The sequence below is a fragment of the Phacochoerus africanus genome, chromosome 8, assembly GCF_016906955.1.
Source record: "Phacochoerus africanus isolate WHEZ1 chromosome 8, ROS_Pafr_v1, whole genome shotgun sequence".
Classification (NCBI taxonomy): domain Eukaryota; kingdom Metazoa; phylum Chordata; class Mammalia; order Artiodactyla; family Suidae; genus Phacochoerus; species Phacochoerus africanus.
The window spans coordinates 80,172,895-80,194,905 of NC_062551.1; the positions used below are offsets into that span (position 1 = coordinate 80,172,895).

Here is a 22,011-nt window from a genome sequence, read left to right on the forward strand (position 1 = left end):
GGTCGTGGGGCCACTCCACTCACCATGCACCTCTAGCAACCAACCACTTAGCAGTCCGCCCGGCAATGCCCCAAGTGATACAACTTTCTTCTCATTTCTCTTTTGTTTAAAAAATCAATACACCGTTTATGTAGGCCACAGTGTCAGATCAGAAAACTGTACTTTGGAAACGACCGTTTTTGTGCCATTTTTGTTTTCCATAATTGTTCCCTTGTTGTTCTCTCTTTGTCAGGAGAGACAGGGCTTTGAAAATGCCAGCTAGTCGGCTGGGCTTGAGGGGAGCTGGGGGAGGGTTTTTAAGGGGGGCCAGCAAGAGTGAAACGGAAGCCGGAATAAGGCTCCCTGAGGGGCAGGGAGCCTCTTTCAGACCAAGGGACATTAAAAGGTCTTAGGTTTCTTGTCCACCATTTGCAGGGACAGTCCCCTCTCTATCAGGGATCTAAGCCAACGATTTTAAGAGTACAGACCAACTGGCTCCCACCCAAGGGCCAAGGTCCAGAGACTGCTAGCCCCTGATCCCTAATCCAGGCATGGCTTCTGTACATCTGGGCTCCAAGATTTCTACCTTCTCTGCAGAGAAATCATACTACTCCCAGGATTGCACTGGGTGTCTACCGAGGACCAGGCACTCAGGCCCCGGAACTGCAGGGTTATTTCACCAGCTCCCCACAGCCACCCCCTGGAGGTGGGTGCCCATGACCCCGATTCATAGATGCGGAAACTGCAGTCAATAAATGTGCCCGGGGCCACAGAGCTAGAAAGAGGTGGACCTGGGGTTCAGACTTGGGAGGGGCTAATTCCAAGCCCATGCCCCGACCCTCTGTCCTGCTGCTTCTGGTTCCTAGGCTCGTGCTGCTTCCACTCCAAGTTCAAGCCCATCTTTTCCCATTGTCACCAGCCACCAAATCATTGGAGGGTCTATAGTTGGCAGAGCCTAGAGACCCTTGGGTTTCATCAAATGATCCTCTTCTTTCTCTATCACCCATGCAGTAAACACGTACTTTCCATCAGGCAGCATCCACAAGCCGGGTGATTTTCTATCTCCAAGCACGGATGTCAAGAGGGCCCTCCTGACCTGTGGTGGCTCCAGGGACTCACCGGGGAACCATCCCTGAGAAGGGCATCATGTGGCCTCAGGTGAAGCCTCAGGAAGAGGGCTGCCCTCCTGGTGCCAGGGCTGCCTGACTCTGAGTGCTGCATCTGCCATTTGCATGGGGTGTGGGCTCCTATAGCCACTTTTTGTGACATTCATCACAGAAGCAGTGGAACTTTTTGCATCATTCCATGTTTTTGTTTTGTTTTGTGTTTTGTTTTCTGTCTTTTTGCCTTTTCTAGAGCCACTCCCACGGCATATGGAGGTTCCCAGGCTAGGGGTCTAATCGGAGCTGTAGCCACCGGCCTACGCCAGAGCCACAGCAACTCGGGATTTGAGCCACATCTGCGACCTACACCACAGTTCATGGCAGCAATGGATCCTTAACCCACTGAGCAAGGCCAGGGATCGAACCTGCAACCTCATGGTTCCTAGTCAGATTCCTTAACCACTGTGCCATGATGGGAACGCCCATCATTCCATGTTTAACACCAGTCTCTCCCAGGAGCAGAGACACCCCCTGGGGGCAGGACCTGGGGCTTATTTGCAGGCAGCTCTACCTCCAGGGCACATAGAACCTCAAAGAATATTTGCTGAGTGATGGCTCTTGCTCCTCTGGGCCTCAGTTTCCCCATATATCAAATGAGCCACATGGGCTGGGTGACCTCCAAGCCCCTCTCCAGCCCTACCTTGGTGGGATCCAAGGATCAACAAGCAACAGGTTTCTGCCTGAGCCTATTACTGTCACCAGCTCCAGGCCCTCTGGAAGCCGAGGAAGGGGGATAAATAAATAATGACCACATTTAAAATGCATGTTTCATTATTACATTATTTTCTGAGAACAGAGAAAGAGCAGGGGTGCAAGATGAAAAGAAAGCAGAAGAGATGAGCCCGGGAAGGGGAGGCCTGGGACAAGGTCTGATATTAATAATCAACATGTGCACTGCACTTTACAGTTTGCTGTCCTCTTTCTCACGCTCTGGTCTGAGTGCCCCAGTGCCCTGTACACTCTGTAGAGCAAGTGTAATTATGGGCCCAGCGCACAGCAGAGGAAAGTGGGGCTCCCTTGGGTTCCCGGGGCTGAGAAGGTGAGGTTTGACTGGTAAGTGGCAGAGCCAGAATATGAATCGAGGTTTTGAACCCCAAATCCAGCCCTCAGGCACCAGGCGAGCCATGTTTGCATTTGAGGAACACCCCTGTTCCCTGCAGAAGCTCATGAGGTCAGGGGCCTTAGCAGTTGTGGATCTTCTCCCAGAACAGCCATAGCTGCTGTTCCCCGCAGCTGCTGAGCCAGCAAAACCCAGCCCGCCACCCACCCCTCACTTACAGTAAACCCTGCCAGATGGCAGAAACGGGACCTGAAACTGCCTGAAGGCAGCAGAAGAGTGTCAAAATGGGGTGACCGGGAGGGGACTGGCCTGCTGGGCCCGTGGGAGGGGGCCGTCAGGGGAAGGCCCTTCTCGTTTGTCTGGGGAATGGAACTTCCGCTTTGGACTGAGAGCAGCAGGCTCCTGGCTCCCGGTCCCACTGCTGCTGAGCCCAGCGACATCCCAGGACGTCAGGTTCCCAGGTGAGGATGGGGCTTAGCACTGGGACAGGGACGGGCTGGCAGGAGCAATAGGGCAGAAGGTGGTGATTCCCAAATGACAGGCCCTGAATCCCCTGCCTCAGAGCCCCCTGTGGTGTTTGACCATGAGGATTCCTGGGCCCAAACCCAGACCTCAGGTATCAGACTCTCTGGAGATGATCTTGGGAGCCTGCTGCTACCTGGAGCCCTAGGTAATGGGGGAGGAGTCAGCCTAAAATGGGAGCCAGTAGGACAAAGGCTTTGGGGTCACCGAGACTGGAGCTGAGCCCTGCTTCTGCCTCTCAGGCGCTGGTGGTCTGGGCTAAGTCGCATAACCTCTCTCAGCCTGGATCCTCTCCAAGGATAACAAAATCTTTCAGGGGTGCTGGGAGCCCTAAAGGAGATCAACTCAGACAGTGCCTAGCTCACCAACTGGTTCAAGACGTGTCAGTGGCAGCAGTTCCATCGTGGCTCAGCAGGTTACGAACCTGACTAGTATCCATGGGGATGTGGGTTTGATCCCTGGCCCTGCTCAGTGGGTTAAGGATCTGGCATTGCTGTGAACTGTGGTGTAGGTCACAGACACAGCTCAAATCTGGCATTGCTGTGGCTGTGGTGTAGGCCGGCAGCTGTAGCTCTGATTCGACCCCTAGCCTGGGACCATTCATATGCTGCGGGTACAGCCCTAAAAAAAAAAGAAAAAAAAAATATGGCAGCGGCAGAGATGAAGTTAGAAGCAGGTCCTCTTCCACCCAGCCCAGGATTTCTCCAACACCTGCCTTCTCTTATTTCCTGGTAACCTAATGAGAAAGCTCAGTGTGACTCTTTCAAGGAAGCGATTTGACTCGCAGGCAAAGTTGGGATGGGTTATTAGCTAGTACTGAGAACTCAGTAATGCTGGTGGAGGAGGCCATGGGATCAGGCACTGCACTAGGGACCTGGTTCCAGATTCCATCTCCTGGAATCCTCTGTCCGGTCGAAATTAACTTCACCAAAGGCTCAGAGAGGTTAAGGCACTTGCCTGAAGTCATGCAGCCAAGTAGCAGAGGGGCAGTCCAAGGTCAAGTTGGCCTGACTCCAAGTCAGGGGGAAAGGGGCTGTGGGGCTAGAAGGAGATGGACGTGTTGGTGATGCGGGGACTGTGTGAGGCGTAGGGGCTCATGGATGGTGAAGGCAGAGGGTGGTCAGACCAGATGGGTTTTAAGTCTTTGCCCAAGTGTGAGACTCGTAGCCCCTGCCATGGGCCAGAACCCAGATCGCCCCACCCACGTCCCTTTCCCTGGCAGGAGCCTGAGTCTCATCATAGGTCAGGACCCTGCTCCCCTCGACCCCCACCCCACCCCCAGCAGCCAGTCAGAGCTCCTCCCCCCCGGGCTGCCGGCACCTGAGGGCCCTCCTTGCCCTCAGCCCAATCTCCCAAATGACCAGATTCTTGTTTACTTTTCCAAGCAGCCTCCATTGTGTCCCAGAACTTGGGCACTCCCAGGGATGGTGGTAATCTGAAAATAGCCAATATCACTAAACATCTCCTATATGTCAGGCCGTCGAAAGCCTAAACTTGTCTGTCCTCCCCCCAACCCGAAGAGGTAGAGATTGGCATATCCCCATTTTCTAGAAGGGGAAACTGTAGCCAGACAGAAGCCACATGCCTCAGGCCCTTAGCTAGGAAGGGGCAGAGGCCTGATTGGGATCCTGGCAGTATGGCTTTCCAGGCCTCTCACCATTGGTGAATGTTTACTGCCCCAAACCAGAAGCAATAATAATAACAATAAAAGCCTTGGCTGAAGGCAGGCCCATACCCGACTCTGCTCTAAGTACAGTCCACGATGTAGCTCCTTCTGTCAGGCTGTCCGGCTCCAAAGCCCATGTTTTAACCACCAGGTAGGGAGGCCTCTTAATGTAACAGCCCACGGCTCTTCGATCCAATGGGAGTGGATTTGAAGCCCAGCCACACCGGGCTGTGTGACCTTGACTGAGCTGTCCACCCCCTCGAATACTCAGCTCCTTCATCTGTAAAATGAAAAAGCAGGGGCGCTTTCTAAGGGGGCCATCGTAAGGACCAAATTCAATGAGATAATGGCCTGTGAAGGCTTTGGCACAGAGCCTGGCACTCGCTAAGTGCCCAATGCATTGATTATTAAAGTGGTCAGATCGTCATTTTGTAAAACCTCCAGCAAGATAAGCAGGCTCACAGCCGGAGCCACCCTCTCCTGGGAGTAGGACAGAGCCCAAGCCGGTCACTTGTGCCCTGGTCATGCCCACCTTTGCAGCCCCCTTTCCTTGGTGGCCAGCACAACTTCTGGCTTAATTCAGGAATCTGAGTCATGAATGGATGAGGACCAGACTGAGGGGCTGAGGCTGATTTTCTGAGCACACAAGCCCCAGATCAGCAGGGAACGTCTGTCTTGTTCATCACTGTATCTCTAGCACCCAGGACAGGGTCTGGTGGCCATGACACTAGGTGAACAGAGGAACAAGTGACGGAATGAATGAACTAACGGTAGTAACTGATCACATCTTCTGGTCCCCCGATAGGAAGCAGCGGAGGCAGTGTGGCAATGAAGACCCTGAGGGGCAGCGTCCCGGCGCTGCTGCCGCTGCTGCTCCTGAACCTGCTTCATGTCTCCCAGGCCCAGATCTTCTGCATGCCTGGCATCCCGGGTATCCCAGGGATACCGGGCCCTGATGGCATACCTGGGACCCCGGGGATCAAGGGAGAGAAAGGTACTGCAGACTCTGGGGACACACTAGTGTCACTGACAGAGGCCCCACCCTCCAGTCACAGATGCCTACCTTAGAGATGGCAGAACATGGGCAGAGCCATCAGCTTCCTGAGGCTTCCACAATGACTTTGCAAGGAAGGGATTTTTCTGATCCCCATTTTACAGATGGGAAAACGGATGTCCAGAAAAGCCACTGATTTTCCCAAGGGAGCCCAGTAAATGTTGAGGCTGAGACTGAACCATGGCTCTCTCACTGATAAGTCCACTGCAGTTGCACAGCCCTGGGTTAATGCCCCAGTAGGTGGCTTCACCTTCTCTGAATTGCTATTTCCTCACCTGTCAGATGCAGACCATGATTCCTTTGCTGGGTTGCCACAGGGTTCAAAAAAGACTTCCTGACATAACCCCCCCTCCCCCCCGGTAAGATGTAGTTCATCCCTTTATGTAACCATAGCCAAGCCCTCTCCTCACATAATCTCATTTAGTCATTGATGAAGGCTGCATGTCTCCGGGGACAGGTTGGAGAGGGCTAGCATGCGTGCCAAGAATTCCTGATCCCTGCTCCAGGCTCGCCTCTACGAGCTGGTGACGGGGGCAGGCCCAGCACCTTCCTGAAGGAGACACCGCTCCCCACCCCACAGGCATCAGTCCCCATCACTGTCAAGCACGTCCCAGACTTGGAAAGCCGGGCTGGAAGGAGACTCAGAGGACATCCTATCCTCTTGTTCACATGGGCACTGGGGCCTGGAGAAAAGCAGGGACCAGTCCAAGGTGACTCCCTGCCTCCCAGTCCCGGTCCATTCCTGGTTCTTGGCAATCTCTGGCCCCCTCACTTCTCTTGTCTCCACCTTTCCAGGGTTGCCAGGGCAAGTAAGAGACCACGATGAGGTTGGAGAGAAGGGAGATCCAGGGATTCCTGGGATTCCAGGAAAAGTCGGCCCCAAGGGCCCCATCGGCCCCAAAGGTACCCCAGGGCCTCCTGGAGCCCGTGGCCCCAAGGGCGAGTCCGGAGACTACAAGGCCACACAGAAAATCGCCTTCTCTGCCAAGCGTACCATCAACACCCACCTGCGGCCGGACCAGGCCATCCGCTTTGATCAGGTGATCACCAACGCCAATGAGAACTACGAGTCTCGAAGTGGCAAGTTCACGTGCAAGGTGCCCGGCCTTTATTACTTCACCTACCATGCCAGCTCTCGAGGGAACCTGTGCGTGAACCTCATGCGTGGCCGAGAGCAGGTGCGGAAGGTGGTCACCTTCTGCGACCAGGTCCAGAACACCTTCCAGGTCACCACGGGCAGCATTGTGCTCAAGCTAGAGGTGGAGGAGACCGTCTTCCTGCAGGCCACCGAGAAGAGCTCCCTGCTGGGCATCGACGGCGCCAACACCATCTTCTCTGGGTTCCTGCTCTTCCCAGATGTAGAGGCGTGACCTGTGGGGCTGATTCACTCCCTCCCCCGCCAGCCGTGCTCACTTTACCCCCAACAGGACCCCCCTCCCCCAGGCAAAGCACACAGTAGGGCTCCATGGATATTGCTGAATGAACAAGTAAATAAACTTTTCAAGGCCAAGAGACAGTAGTCTAATTCAACTAATTGTGTCCCAGCATCTGGCACATGGTAGGTGTGTAGAAATGCTGCTTGAATGCTGGTTGAATGACTGAACAATGAATGAATGAATGAATGACCTCTGAGAGCAGAAACTCTATTTAACTGGTCATGACAGGAGGGCCATTTTGAGTCTAGCTCTGTTTCAGCCACACAATGGGAGCTGGGGAGGGGACACCATCTGTTGAGCACCCACAATGCCCCAAGCACGGGGCTAGACCCTCTGCTCCTTCTCTCATTAATCCTCACACTTATCCTTGGAGATAGGTTGAATCATGCCCAGTTTACAGAGGAGAAAACTGAGGATGGGAGGGATAAAGGGACAGCCCTCAGTCCCTCAGAAGATCTGGGATTCCAGGGCAGGTCTGCCCGCTGATGAACTGAGACCTCTTTCAAGGCAAGATATCTAGGAGCCTAAAGGGGTTTTCTGCATGTAACATCACATACCCCCACCTATGGGATCAGAGTCCTTCTCCAGTCTTAACTGACCTTGGAATCGAGACCCTTCCCTTCTGATTCACCCCCATATGTTCTCCCTCCCAGCCTGGCCCAAGCTCAGTCATGGCACTCCCCTGCTCAATAACCTTCAGTGGCTCCCTACTGCCACTTGGACATAGGCTCTGCCCATGAGCCTGGCATTCAAGGCTCTCTATGGATTGGACTTCCCTCCTCTTCTGGACAAAGACTATCTCACTCCACCCCTTTCTGTCTTCTAGGAGAGACCCAGGCTTTCCTGCCTCAGTGCCCTTACTCTTGCTGTTCCCCTTCCACTCTGCCTATCTAACCATCCTTCAAAACCTCATTCAAGCCACATCTTCTCCCTACAGCTGGACCATTCCAGCCTCACAGCTCTCACTCCTCTGACCTCCTCTAACCTACTTCTCACTTGTTCAGGTCTGAGCATGCGCTGCCTGCATCTGGCTCTTCACTCATGCTCACCCCACCTCCCCTGCTAAGCTGTGAGCCCTTTACCCAGCTCACCTCTGAGCCCCTCCCAGCCTTGCACCTGCTCTCTGCAGCTGCTCTTACCAGCCCCACCCACAAAGACTTTCAACCAATCCTGACCTAAGGTAGGAGGGATTTAATGCACCTCAGCCAATCACTTATGCTCATGGCACCAGCCTAGCCTCCTTGCTTGGCTAGCCTGTTTCTCAGGATTCCATTCTTTGGGCACAGTTTCTGCCCCATCTCCTGGGCTTCAAGGCTGCTCCCAACCTCAGAATCCTCTACAGGGACCTGGCTCACGTCTTTTCTCCAGGGGCTGGGCTTTCTTACTGCCACTCAATGCTTTTGGTACAAACTGTCTCCCTGGCCTTTGAGGCTAGTGATAGTTGTTGCAATAATAATAACCATCCTGAGTTACTATGTACTTAGTGTTTTGTGTGCATTAGCTCCCTCACTCTCCACCATAAACCCTGGGAGGCACATATTTTATCCTCATTATAAATAAGAATCTGACGCTCAGAGAGGACAAGGGATTTTCCCAGGGTCACATGGAAGCAAGTGCACATCCAAGATCGGAGCCTGCTTCTGTTTGTCTCAAAGTTCTTGCTAAACCTGTAGACATACCACCTCCTTGCCACCCTCTCCTGTTGGAATTCCCTTCGGCAAACCCCCAGCCTCTCACCTGAACAAGTCAGACCTCAGGAGTCCACATTCTTGAGCCTCTACCAGTGGGTTTGTCTATACAGAGCTACACTTCACCCTAAGGGCAGATCTGGCTGCTGGTGTTGAGCACATCATGCAGGGTGCCCAACTCACTACAAGGACACAGGCAAAGTGGGCCAAGGCCAAGGAGTCAGAGCTTGTCTCTTGTGCTGCCTCAAGCCGACTGCACTGCTCTAACTCCTGACCCATAAACCCTGACCCTGCTGCCTTTCCTCCACCAGACCCCCCCAAAAAAACACTCAGAAGGGTGCCCTTTTTGTGCCTCCCACCCAGCTTTCAGATCTGCCAGAAACCCGGGGCTGTCACTGCATGTTCAGCCACCCCCACTGCAATCAGACATACCTTGCTTTACACAAACATGAGCATATCTAAACCCTTCACCTTTCTTATCGCTCTTTTCCACCCCGTGGGGAGGGTTCACCTCTACAGTTCTCAGGAAGATCCCTGAGGTTTCATCACAGGAACAGGACCAAGAATAATGGGGGAGCCTGGCGGTGACCTCAGAGGGGTCTCATGTCCATCGATGTCCAGACTTGCTGTTTCCCCTTCGCCCCTTCTCCGAGGGGATGGGGTTGAAACTCAGATCTCTTGGCTAGACTAGCAGTTGGGCAGAGGCAGAAGAGGAAGTGGTCTCCTTAGTCCTATGACCCTTGACCTTCATGCACCCACCTTGACCCCGACCCCCAACTTTCAACATGCCAGAGCCCTTTTAGTTCCAAGTGACAGAAACTACCTAGAACCAATTTAGGAGAAAAGGAGGGACTTATCAGGGGAGCCCAGAGGTGTCCTGCAGGACCCAGCTGCCCATGGGACGGCCTGGCTTCAATGGACATGGCATTCAGACCTGGATGTCCCCCAGCCAGGGCTGCTGTGTTCCCCTCTGAGACCACTCGGCTCTGAGCCTCTCTCTGCAGATCGGCCTTCTCAACTGTTAAAGCCAGTGGAGAAAGGTGAATGCCCCCAAGGACAGCCTTGACCACCAAGTCAGCCCCCACCTCTCAAGGAAGCCGCATGGAGACTAACACCTCCAATTCCCAGTTCCCAGGAGAGGGGAAGTGATGGGCCCAACTTGGAGCAAGGATACTCCTGACCCAATCGGCAGAGGCCAAGGAGGAGCAGCCCCATAATAATCGCAGCTCTGGATTATCGAGCTCAACACCCAATAAGTATTCTCTCCTGTTCTCATACTAGTCACAACAAGCCTTAGGAGCAAGTCTTCTAATCCTGTGGTTCCCAAACTTCAGCAGGCATCGCCATCACCAGGAGGGCTTCTTAGAATTGGATTTCCTAAGAGTCCCCACCTGCTTCTGCTGCTGCTGCCTGAGCGACCACACGTCAAAAACCATAGATCTAACCTTTTCTTCGGGGGGGGGGGGGCGCACCTGCAGCATATAGAAGTTCCCGGGCCAGGGATGGAATCCAAGCTTCGACCTATGCCACAGCTGTGGCAACACCAGATCCTTAACATGTGCTTCAGCAGCTATCTGAGCTGCTGCAGAGCCAGGGCCAGATCCTTAACCCACTACCCAGCAGAGGGAACTCCCACAGGTCTAATCTTATGGCTACCATTCCAAAGATAAGTTTTGTTTTTTGTTTTTTGTTTGTTTTGTTTTGCTCTTTTGGTTTTTTTTTTTTTTTTTTTTTTGGCTGTGCCCATGACATGTGGAGGTTCCCATACCACAGGAGCAACCTGAGCCACAGTAGGGACAATGCCAGATCCTTAACCTGCTGAAGAACCAGGAAACTCCTTGGTAAGACTATTGAGGCTCAGGGAGGGACTGTTACTTGCCCATGTGACACGGAAGATTTAGGATTTAGATCCAGGCCTATGTACCTCAGGGACCCCTGCGTCCTCCTGCCCAGACTACAGGGTAGGCGGGGCAGTTCCCAGAGCAGTGTGGGCATCCCCACTAGATCTGCCACCTCCTGGCTTTGAGCCAGTTAAGAAGAAAGGGGGGTGAAGGCAAAGAAGGAAGATAGGGGCTTGATAAGTAATAATAACAACAGTTCACAGAGTGCCTGATGCTCCGTGACTTTTACAATCATATTCCCCTTTTACAGAGGGGAACCCTGAGACACAGAGCAGTTAAGTGGCTTGCCTGACATTCACAACTAGTAAGTGACACAAGGCAGTTCGGCTTCAGAGTTACTGCTCCCCGCAGTAGGCAGGAAGCCCCTCGAGGGGCTGTGTGGGGTGGCAGTGGAGGGCACTGGGTCTTGAGTCAGACAGACTCAAGATCCAATCCTGCCTGACTCTTTACCAGCTGTGCAACCACGTCCAGTGACTGCCCTGGTCTGCAGTCTGATAAATGATGCAGTACACATCCTGATACACAGCCGTGATTCTCCTGGATTAAATTCCTAGAAGAGGACTCCCCAGGGGAAAGGATGTACAAACTGAAGCCTTTGAGATGTGTTTCCAAGTGGAAGGATGGGCTGTGAAGGCAGAACACACCGGCTGGCTCCAGGCTTGCTGCCACCAGGGGGGAGCAGACACCAGGAGAAGGACAGCCTGGAAGAGGAGCTGGTGGATAGGCAGCTGGGAGAGGACCTGGAGCTCCTGCCTTCTCCCTCTCTTCTCTCCAAGCCCATCCCACTCCCTGGGGTGGGGGGGGGCACTACCATCTTCTGGGGTGGGGCTTAGCATCTGTTCCGAAGACCAGGGTACCTATAACCAGGGTTCCAGCCTCAGTATCACCTAAGACCTTGTTAGAACTGGAGACTCTTGGTACCCACCCCAGGTCAGATGAATCAGAAAATCTAGGGATGGGGCCCGGCAGTTTGTGTGTGTTTTATTTTTTTCTTCTTTGGTATATAGAGGTCCCAGGGATCAGATCCGAGCCACAGTTGCAACCTACGCCACAGCTGCAGCCACACAAGGTATCAAACCTGTGTCATGGCACTGCAGAGATGCCACTGACCCCTCGTTGTGCCACAGTGGGAGCTCCCACAGGTTGTGTTTTAAAATAAGCCCTGCAGGTGATTTTGATGCAGCTAACAGCTGAGAATCACTGCTGTAGACCAGGGGCTGTCAAACTTTTTCTGTAAAGGGCGTGATAGGAATTCTTTTTGGTTGGGGGCCTTACAATCTCTGTGGAAAGTACTCAACCCTGCTCTGTAGCAGGAAAACAGCCCCAGACGATATATAAATAAATGAGCATGGCTCAGTTCCAAACAATCTTTAAGGACACTGGAAATCAAATTTTAGGTAATTTTCACGTCACACAATATTTCTCTTGCTTTTTTTCCAACCATTTAGAAAATGTAAAAACCATTCTTAGCTCGCAAGCTGCACATGAACCTATGGGCTGGATTTGCCATCCTGCTCTAGACCCAGATATGGCTCCAGGCTCAGACAGGGAAGAACAGGAACTTGAACACAGTCCACTTTCCATTAGGCTAGTCTGCCCGGTTCCAACCTTGGGACATTGACAGAAAAATTCTCTGGGCCTAGTTTTCTTTGTCTGTAAAGTGGGCGTTGTACTCACTACCCTGAGTGGTTGGAGGCACTGGGTCTCCAATTTTAGTGAACAACAAAACTCCCTGGAAACTTGCTGGTGTCTAGGCTCTGTCCCAGGTCCCAGAGAGTCTGATTCCTTAGGACCTGGAGGCCCCAGGAATCTGCACTTTTCTCAAACACCTGAGGTGATGCCAATGCAGGTGGCCCTCTACCCCTGGTGAGAAGGCTGAGCTGATGGACATGAAAGCAGTGACCAGTTGTAGCCCAGTTTCTGCTCACAGGAGTCTGTGGGGTACACAGGGTTGAGGGAAGAAGGGAAACACAAGATGAGAAACTCAGCGGGGAGGAAAGCCTGGGGCTCAGGAATTAGAAGAACAGAGAGGCTCTATTCAATCCCCACCTCCTCCACTTACAGGCTGTGTGTTCTCAGGATAATTGCTTAACCTCTCTGGGTTACAGTTGCCTCCTCTATAACATGAGGGTGATAACCATACACATGCCACAAAGTGGTTGAGGGTTGAATGGGGTTCTACGTGCAGAGCCCCTCACACAAAGGAAGTTCTCCGAAAGCATGAGGTATAGTAATTGATGGTGGTTGTCATCAGAACTGGGGTGTAGAACAAACAATCCAAACATTTATATGGAACAACAAAAGACCCAGAATTGCCAAAGCAATCCTGAGAAACAAAAACCAAGCAGGAGGCATAACTCTCCCAGACTTCAAGAAATATTACAAAGCCACAGTCATCAAAACAGTGTGGTACTGGTATCAAAACAGACAGACAGACCAATGGAACAGAATAGAGAACCCGGAAATAAACCCTGACACCTATGGTCAATTAATCTTTGACAAGGGAGGCAAGAACATAAAATGGGAAAAAGAAAGTCTATTCAGCAAGCATTGCTGGGAAACCTGGACAGCTGCATGCAAAGCAATGAAATGAGAACACACCCTCACACCATGCACAAAAATAAACTCCAAATGGCTGAAAGACTTAAATATACGACAGGACACCATCAAACTCCTAGAAGAAAACATAGGCAAAACACTCTCTGACATTAACATCATGAGTATTTTCTCAGGTCAGTCTCCCAAAGCAATAGAAATTAGAGCAAAAATAAACCCATGGGACCTAATCAAACTGAAAAGCTTTTGCACAGCAAAGGAAAACAAAAAGACAACTTACAGAACGGGAGAAAATAGTTTCAAATGATGCAACCGACAAGGGCTTAATCTCTAGAATATATAAACAACTTATACAACCCAGCAGCAAAAAAGCCAATCAATCAATGGAAAAATGGGCAAAAGACCTGAATAGACATTTCTCCAAAGAAGATAGACAGATGGCCAACAAACACATGAAAAAATGCTCAACATCACTGGTTATAAGAGAAATGCAAATCAAAACTACCATGAGATATCACCTCACACCAGTCAGAATGGCCATCATTAATAAATCCACAAATAACAAGTGCTGGAGGGGGTGTGGAGAAAAGGGAACCCTCCTACACTGTTGGTGGGAATGTAAACTGGTACAGCCACTATGGAGAACAGTTTGGAGATACCTTAGAAATCTATACATAGAACTTCCATATGACCCAGCAATCCCACTCTTGGGCATCTATCAGGACAAAACTCTACTTAAAAGAGACACGTGCACCCGCATGTTCATTGCAGCACTATTCACAATAGCCAAGACATGGAAACAACCCAAATGTCCATCGACAGAGGATTGGATTCGGAAGAGGTGGTATATATACACAATGGAATACTACTCAGCCATAAAAAAGAATGACATAATGCCATTTGCAGCAACATGGATGGAGCTAGAGAATCTCATACTGAGTGAAATGAGCCAGAAAGACAAAGACAAATGCCATATGATATCACTTAGAACTGGAATCTAATATCCAGCACAAATGAACATCTCCTTAGAAAAGAAAATCATGGACTTGGAGAAGAGACTTGTGGCTGCCTGATGGGAGGGGGAGGGAGTGGGAGGGATCGGGAGCTTGGGCTTATCAGACACAACTTAGAATAGATTTACAAGGAGATCCTGCTGAATAGCATTGAGAACTTTGTCTAGATACTCATGTTGCAACAGAAGAAAGGCTGGGGGGAAAATGTAATTGTAATGTATACATGTAAGGATAACCTGACCCCCTTGCTGTACAGTGGGAAAATAAAAAAATTAAAAAATAAATTAAAAAAAAAAGAACTGGGGTGCCGTGATGGTGTATGACTTCTCAAATTTTAATGTGCATGAAACCCACCCGGAGTCTTGGTAAAATGCATATTCTAATTCAGTGGGCCCAGGGTGGGACCCAAGAATTAGCTTTTCTAACACACTCCCCGGGGAAGTTGATGGTGCTGAACCCAGGACTTTAAGTGGCCAGGGTTAGAGACCCTGGTTCAGTATGTTGATCTGCTGTGAGCTGGAATTCTCTGGATCATGGGCAGCAGTTAGCACAGGAGCTGGCAGCTGGCAAGTGCTTTGTGATAAACCTCTTACTGTTATTGCTCCCATTGTGGTCATGGTTATTATGGGGGTTTTTGGTGTGTGTGTATGTGTGTGTGTGTTTTGTTTGTTTTTCTTTTTTCTTTTTCTTTTTTTGTCTATGCCCACAGCATGTGGAAGTTCCTGGGTTAGGGATCCAACCTGAGCCTTAGCAGTGACAACACTGGATCCTTAACCTGCTGAGCCACCAGGGAACTCCATGGTGATTGTGCTCTGATGGTGATGGTGAGTTCACAGGCAGACAAAGAAAGGATGAAGGGCAAAGAGTCCATCTCCCTGGATGCCAAGCACCTCTTTCCCTGAGCGCTGTGGGTCTGGCTCCCATGTCTCCTCCACATCCTTGCCTTTCCAGTCTCCTGCTGTCAAGGGTGCCAGGTGCCCTGCCTTAACCCCTCACTACCCAACACACACACAAACACACGCCCTCCTTTCAGAGCAGGCTGCAAGCTGTGTTTATTTTTGCACATAGCCAGGAGGCATTCTCATAGACAACCCTGTTGACCAGATGCAGGAGAAAAAGGTGTTTTTTCAAGAAATCCAGCCAGGCCCACCCAGGGAGGGACACCCACCATGAGGGGACCTGGCTGAGCAGGAAGTGCCCTGGATGGGAAGTCAAGAGCTCCCAGCTTTAGGCTAGCCTTGGAATCTGACTTACTGTGCGACCTCAGACAAGTTGCTACCCCTCTCTGAGCCTCAGACTTCCCCATCGAAGAAGGGGGTTGACCTAGATCAACTGCGTTAGTCTAACTTGTGACAGAGATTCTCAGGCCTGCCCCAAGCCTACTGGTTACAGCATCCAGGGAGTTGTAACCCCCATAGGAAAAGGGAGAAGAGTCATTATGAGGTCACTGACCAGGGAGGATGTAGTGGCTATGTCCACCATCACAGCCAACCTATCCAGACCACAGCCAGGACCCAGAAGGAAAGAGTAGAGGCCAGAAACAGACATGGCACAGCTCAGAAAGCCCAGAAGATGCATGTTTATCAAATGGATGAACGAAGGCACTGTGTGAATTAACGAATTGATTGATGAATCTTTCTTACACCAAAGAGTCCAGGGACTGGAGAAAGATATATAAGAGAGGCTCAGTAAATAGCTGTTGAATGCAAGGAAGAAAGGCATGCTGGAAGGAATGGCATAATCATTCTGCCCAGCAAGAGGGGGAATGCAATCATGTTCCCTAGACCCTTGGGGCAATTTCCCTGCGAAGGCCTGACATTTCCGGGAGAAACAAAAGCAGGCAGGTGGGAGCAACTTAAGTGAGATCATGATCATAAAGACATTAAACCATTTAATGCTCATGACAACCCCACCGGGCCCTGCCCAGATGTAGGCATTGTCGCCCCCATTCAGAAGCAAGGAGACTGGGGCTTAGTCCTCGATGGGGCAAAGAGACCCGAGACCCTGGCGTCTCCAGAGATGCACCAGCAGCCAGTGGGCACATATGATGGAACAGATTCTCTTGGAAGTCTCCTTCCTCACTTCTGTTCCAGATCTTCCTGCCTCCCCTTCCTACATTCCCCTGTTGTCTTTTGCGGATTTTTCTCATCTGTGCCATCTTGTCATGTATTTGTCCCTATAAGCTCTTCCAGCATCCAGGGAGCGGGGAGAACATAAACAAGCCGACAGCAGAAAGACAGCAGAAGAAGTGGAGTCCAGTATATAAGGCACCTACTGTGCACCAGGCACCATGCCTGATGCTTTGTGTATGTTTCCTCATTGGCTTCTCAGAGCCCCACTGGGTTCAAAGCCGGCTCCTGGGTGACCTTGGGCAAGGAAGTCACCTCAACTCTGAGCTTTTATTTCCTTGGCTGTAAGATGGAGCTGTATTGGCTAATGTTGGCATGAGTGCTAAATGAGCTGGCGCATGTTAAATGCCTTCTTGGTGCATAGTAGACACACAATCAAGAATGGTTTTTATAGGAGTTCCCATTGCAGCTCAGATACTAGTCAGGCTAAGAACCTGACTAGTATCCATGAGGATGTGGGTTCGATCCCCGGCCTTGCTCGGTGATTTAAAGGATCCAATGTTTCTGAGAGCTGCCATGTAGGTTGCAGACATGGCTCAGATCCTGTGTTGCTGTGGCGTAGGCTGGCAGCTGCAGCTATCAATTGACCCCTAGCCTGGGAACTTCCATATCCCACAGGTGCGGCCCTAAAATGAAAAAAAAAAAGTTTGTTTTTGTTTTTGTTTTTTTTTTTCTTTTTCCCATTTATTGGGCCGCTCCTGCAGCATATGGAGGTTCGCCACTAGGGGTCGAATCAGAGCTGTAGCCACCAGCCTACACCACAGCCACAGCAACGCAGGATCCGAGCCGCATCTACAACCTACACCACGGCTCACAGCAACATTGGATCCTTCACCCATTGAGCAAGGCCAGGGATCAAACCTGCAACCTCGGAGTTCCCGTCGTGGCGCAGTGGTTAACGAATCCGACCAGGAACCATGAGGTTGCGGGTTCGGTCCCTGCCCTTGCTCAGTGGGTTAACGATCCGGCGTTGCCGTGAGCTGTGGTGTAGGTTGCAGACGCGGCTCGGATCCCGAGTTGCTGTGGCTCTGGCGTAGGCCGGTGGCTACAGCTCCGATTCAACCCCTAGGCTGGGAACCTCCATATGCCGCAGGAGCGGCCCAAGAAATAGCAACAACAACAACAACAACAAAAAGACGAAAGACAAAAAAATAAAATAGATAAAAAAAAAAAAAAACCTGCAACCTCATGGTTCCTAGTCAGATTTATTAACCACTGAGCCACAATGGGAACTCCAAGAGTGGTTTTTGTAAGAACCACCTGCCACATGGAACACTTAGTAGGTCCTCAACAAACATCTGCATCCTCATCTGAAAAACGAGACTATTGGTTATTGTGGGGTCCAGAGAAGCTGCAAGAGGCAAAAAAGCTTTGCACATGGAAAAGTCTTGTGCCTACCTTGGGCAAGTTTCCTCCCTCCCCCCAGCCTGGGTTTGCAGCAGGCATGTGGGCTGCACCGAGGTTTGGGCCTGTCTGCAGGCTCCGGCTCCTGAATTTGCACCTCTCGGGGCAGCTCTCCCCGCAGGCACAGGTTTCCATGGGAGAGACAGCTGCGCCCTCGTTAAAAAGTCGTCTGCAGTCCTTGTTTGGAACACGTCAGCTAATGTGATTAAAGACAGGACATAAATGTCAGCCTCGCCGGGACCCGCCCCAGCTGGTTTCCGGGGAAGGAGACCTGAAAAACGTGTCTTCATTCCTCCTGTTTCTCTGCGCTGGGAACCCTACAGGGCCTGCAAGGGGTGATGAGCCAAACGGTCTGCCCCCCGACCAGGCTGATAATCCTGTGACGTGGAGTCACCTATGTCCTGCCCTTTTCCTCATCTGTAAAATAAGGGTAATAATCTATGTGCCACAGGCTCTTAAGAAGGTACCCAGGATAATGCCTGGCATGGAGCAGGTGCCCACAGCAACCAGAAAAGTAGAAACGTGGACACTGGGGAATTGAGATGCATACTTTGTCTACAGAGATACTCAGAGAATGTTCCTTCAACTGGATCCAAACTGGTAGGGACTGTGAGATACTCAGTAAAATGAGGCTGAAAATAGGTCATGGAGGAGTTCCCTCATGGTGCAACCCGTTAAGAATCTGGTATTGTCACTGCAGTGGCTTGGGTTGCTGCTGTGGCATGGGTTTGATCCATGGCCTAGGAACTTCCGTATGTCTTGAACAAGGACAAAAAAAAAAAAGTAAGTAATGGAGGCAGAGTAAGATGCTGGTGCCTTGGTCCCAGGATTATTGACCCACTGTGACTGCAGCTAAGTGACTCTACCCTCTGAACTATAAAATGATGGGCTTATCCCTGTCCTTTCCTGGCTCTTCTTTCTGGAGCACGTGATGAGGCTGAAGCTGCCCAGGTCCTTGCTGGCCCTGGTGGACAGGTCATAGAGCTACTCTGATTCTTAGGATCCCTGGGCCTGGATTTCACTCCTGGCCCCCCCGCCCCCACCCCCAGGCCGTGGGCTGTGGGACTGTGGGCCAGTCCCCTCACATTTCTGGGCCTCCATGTGCTCATCAGTAGGAAGGGCTGCTAATTATAGCCAGGCCCCCAGAGGCAACGTGGCACAGAGGAATGTACTGGACTGGGAGCCAGAGACCAGGGTTCAGGATCTAACCTGAGCTTGCTGTGAGGGTTTAAGAACCATCCTTTCTCCCTTAAGCCTTAGTTTCCCCACCTGTAACATGAGGAGGCTGGCCCGGATGATCTCTGGGTCACCTCAGCTCAAGGACATCAGATTTCTTCCAGAAAGTGAAACAATGGTTGGGCCTGGGCTGCAGGGAAAGGGCAGCTTAATAATTAACCAAAGGGCAGAATTGCATGTGGGGAGAAGCCCCTGGACACCTTGGAGTTCCCCAGCCAGGCTGAAAGATAAACCCAGAGCAGGGAGTGAGCTCACCAGGCTGCAGCCCCAAAACCCTGATAAAGGCAGCCCTGGGAGACCCATGTGCCAGATCCAGGAATGGGGGGATGAGGATGGGGAGGGGAGTTGAGAGTCCTTCTCACCAATTGCTTCTTAAGCTCAGAAGAGAATAATAGCAGCTGGCATTGCCTGTGCTCCTCCTTTGTTCCAGGCTCTGTTCTAGACATTTTCTATAGCTTAATTCCTTCCATTCCCATGAGCAGGTACTAATATTGCGCCCACTCCATGGATGTGGAAACTGAGGTACAGGGAGGTTACATAGCTTGGCCAAAGCAGGGCTGGTTTGTGGACTAAGAGAGGGTGGTCCCTGAGTTGCTCTTTTGAAGTACTGATGATGAAAAATCATTTAATAAGCACCTACTGTGTACCAGGCACTCAGCTATCTTCTGTACAGCATGATCTTCATCAATTGCAACAGAGGAAGGTGTTTCATTCATATTTTACAGAGGAGGAAATGAAGGCGCGGAGATGAAGTTATCTCTAGAATGTGACTGAACAGAAAACTGACCCAGATCTCTGTCCAGGGCCTGTGCCCCTTCTATGCCACCAGGTTGGACAGGACCCCTCCCCCAAGCCCCAGGGAGGGGAGAGGATTCTAAAGCTGGTGTCAGGAGGAGACACAACCATGGCTGTGTGAAATGTGACAAAAGCCCTTCAGGCCCCACTCAGGGCCAGGGAGGAGGGGGCCAGGATGTAGCTAGGTGGTGGGGACACCCCCACAAAGGAAGTTCGGGAGCTTCAAAGAACTGTTGTGAGGTTCACATGGCATCTGAGTTGTTGGGGTCAGGTCTCTTTACTAAGCACCTGCTGTGTCCCAGGCACCACACTGAATTCTTTGTATTTATTGTCACCAATTCTTATCTGTGATGAAGGTGGCATTAGTCATCAGCCCCATTTTATGGATAAGGAAACTAAGGCTCAGATTAGTGGAGTCACTAGTCCAGGGTCACACACTTAGCAGGAGCCAAACTCAGATCCATGGGTCTCAAAGTCAGTCCCTCTCCCACAGGGCACACTCTGCCATTCAAGTGCCCCACCCATGGAAAGGGCACAGCAGCACAGTATATGGTGCATAGTGGGTACAGCCAGAATGAAGCCTGCCCAGCCCTCTTAGCTCCCTCCCAGGGCCCTTAATGGGTTAACTTCCCCAAGGCCCCTGGTCGTCCCTGTCAGTCTAGCATCCTCTCCCCTGCATTATGAGGACCAGACCCGCTTCTTGCTCCGGGCAGCTGACGGGTTCTCTGCTCAGTGGTTCGCGCTCCAGATATTAAATTACTCATAAAATATTTGGCCTGTCCCCAAAGCGGCTGCCGCCTCCTCCCTGCACCCGCGGCTCACCTCCTACTACAAGGTCAAGTTCTTCAAGTGGAGGGGGGGAATGTGAACCGAACTTCATCTGGAAATAGCCTTCGATGGGGAGCTGGGAGCCCTGGAAGGAGGCTCTGGTAGGGTTGGGATTTTCCAGGGGAGGGGAACCTACCTGTGACCCCCATTCTGGGTTCTGGGTTCAGCCTGAGCTGAAGACTGCTCCCCCAAATCCTGATACTGCAGTGTTCGAAGAACCCATAATTCCTGATTGCCCCAAGGTCCTCAGGACAAGGCCAAGGGTGACCAGGAATAGGTTCCCATTGTCTGAGGGGCAAGTGGTCTCTCCTATTCTCCTCCCGCCTCCACGTGGTTGTCATGGCAACTACAGTGGGGGGTGGGAGGCTGGACCGCTCAGCTCCTGGCCGGGCTACCCAGCATGCTCTGCTTTCACCCAGTTTTCTCCCTCGCTGCCCTTCGGCAGGCAAGGGCCAGGGCGGGGGGCGCGGGGGTGGGGGGCAATCTTGCCCTGTCACCAGCCTGCAGAGGGTTTACATCCAAGGGTCACCCCCCTCCAGTCCCCTGACTTCATATAAAAGGTTTTCCTACACAACCCTCAGGAACGGGACTTTTATGAACGTGGTTGACAGAATGATTTGGGGGGGTGGGTCTCTCTGGAGCTCCCTGGAGCTAATGAAGTCAGTTAAGCCCTGGGATTAGAAGGTCGGGGTCATGGGTACAGCCCATGTTTGCAGAGTATCACCCCACCCCGCCCCTAGCTCCCACCAGCTGTTTCAGAAATGCCTAATGCTGGTCGTCTGGGGAACTGGTGAAGGAGTGTATATGGGGTCTGGAGAGCCCATCCCAAATACCCACATTCACAGTCCTCAGGGACATACCCTGCAGCCTGGGCTTTGGGAGCCTCGACTCCTTCTTCCTCTCCAACAAAGAATACATTTTCATAATAGTAATACCTCTATTAGCAAGCTCTCATCACCCTGGCCTGGGGTTTCACAAATTCAACACACAAAGAAGCTGGGCTCAGCCTTTGTCAGAGCATCTCCTTTTGGGGTACACTGCCACCAGGTGGCGGCAGCCACTACCAAGGTGTAGGATTTCCCTGAGATTCCAGAAAGTGATTTTCCAGTTTATATCCCCCCACCACAACCTATGCAATACAATCCCACTGCTTTTTTTTTTTTTTTCACTTTTATATTAAGGTTACAGGGCTATATCTATAGCTGAAGCTAAGCAGGCTGTAAACAAACTCTACATTTTGGCAGCATTACAGCAGAAAGCATAGACTCTGGAGCCAGTCTGCCTGAGTTCAAACCCTGGCTCAACTGCTTGCTAGCTATATAACCGTGGGCAAGTTACTTATTCTCTCTGTACCTCAGTTCTTTCTCGGTAAAATGAGGATGATAAAAATTATCTCCCTTGTAGGGCTGTTGTGAGGACTTAACGAGTTAATGCAGATGGAGTGCTTAGAACAGTGCCTGGAACAGCATTAAGCTCTTTAAAAATGTTAGTTATTAATATTTAAAGATGATGCATGAGAGCAAAGTTTCAAAAATAATTTGCATCCTGAGATTCACAGGCATATCTTTCTCTGCTTGGTCT

At 51.2% G+C, this 22,011-nt stretch overlaps 1 protein-coding gene across 1 annotated transcript; it reads left to right on the plus strand.

Moving 5' to 3' along the window:
* Nucleotides 1-2,505: 2,505 nt before the first annotated feature.
* Nucleotides 2,506-6,956, plus strand: C1QB (complement C1q B chain). The gene is made up of 3 exons (XM_047792385.1): nucleotides 2,506-2,663; nucleotides 5,196-5,384; nucleotides 6,240-6,956. The coding sequence occupies exons 2-3, from the start codon at nucleotides 5,219-5,221 to the stop codon at nucleotides 6,812-6,814; spliced, it is 741 nt and encodes a 246-aa protein (XP_047648341.1). The 5' UTR covers nucleotides 2,506-2,663; nucleotides 5,196-5,218; the 3' UTR covers nucleotides 6,815-6,956.
* Nucleotides 6,957-22,011: the final 15,055 nt, after the last annotated feature.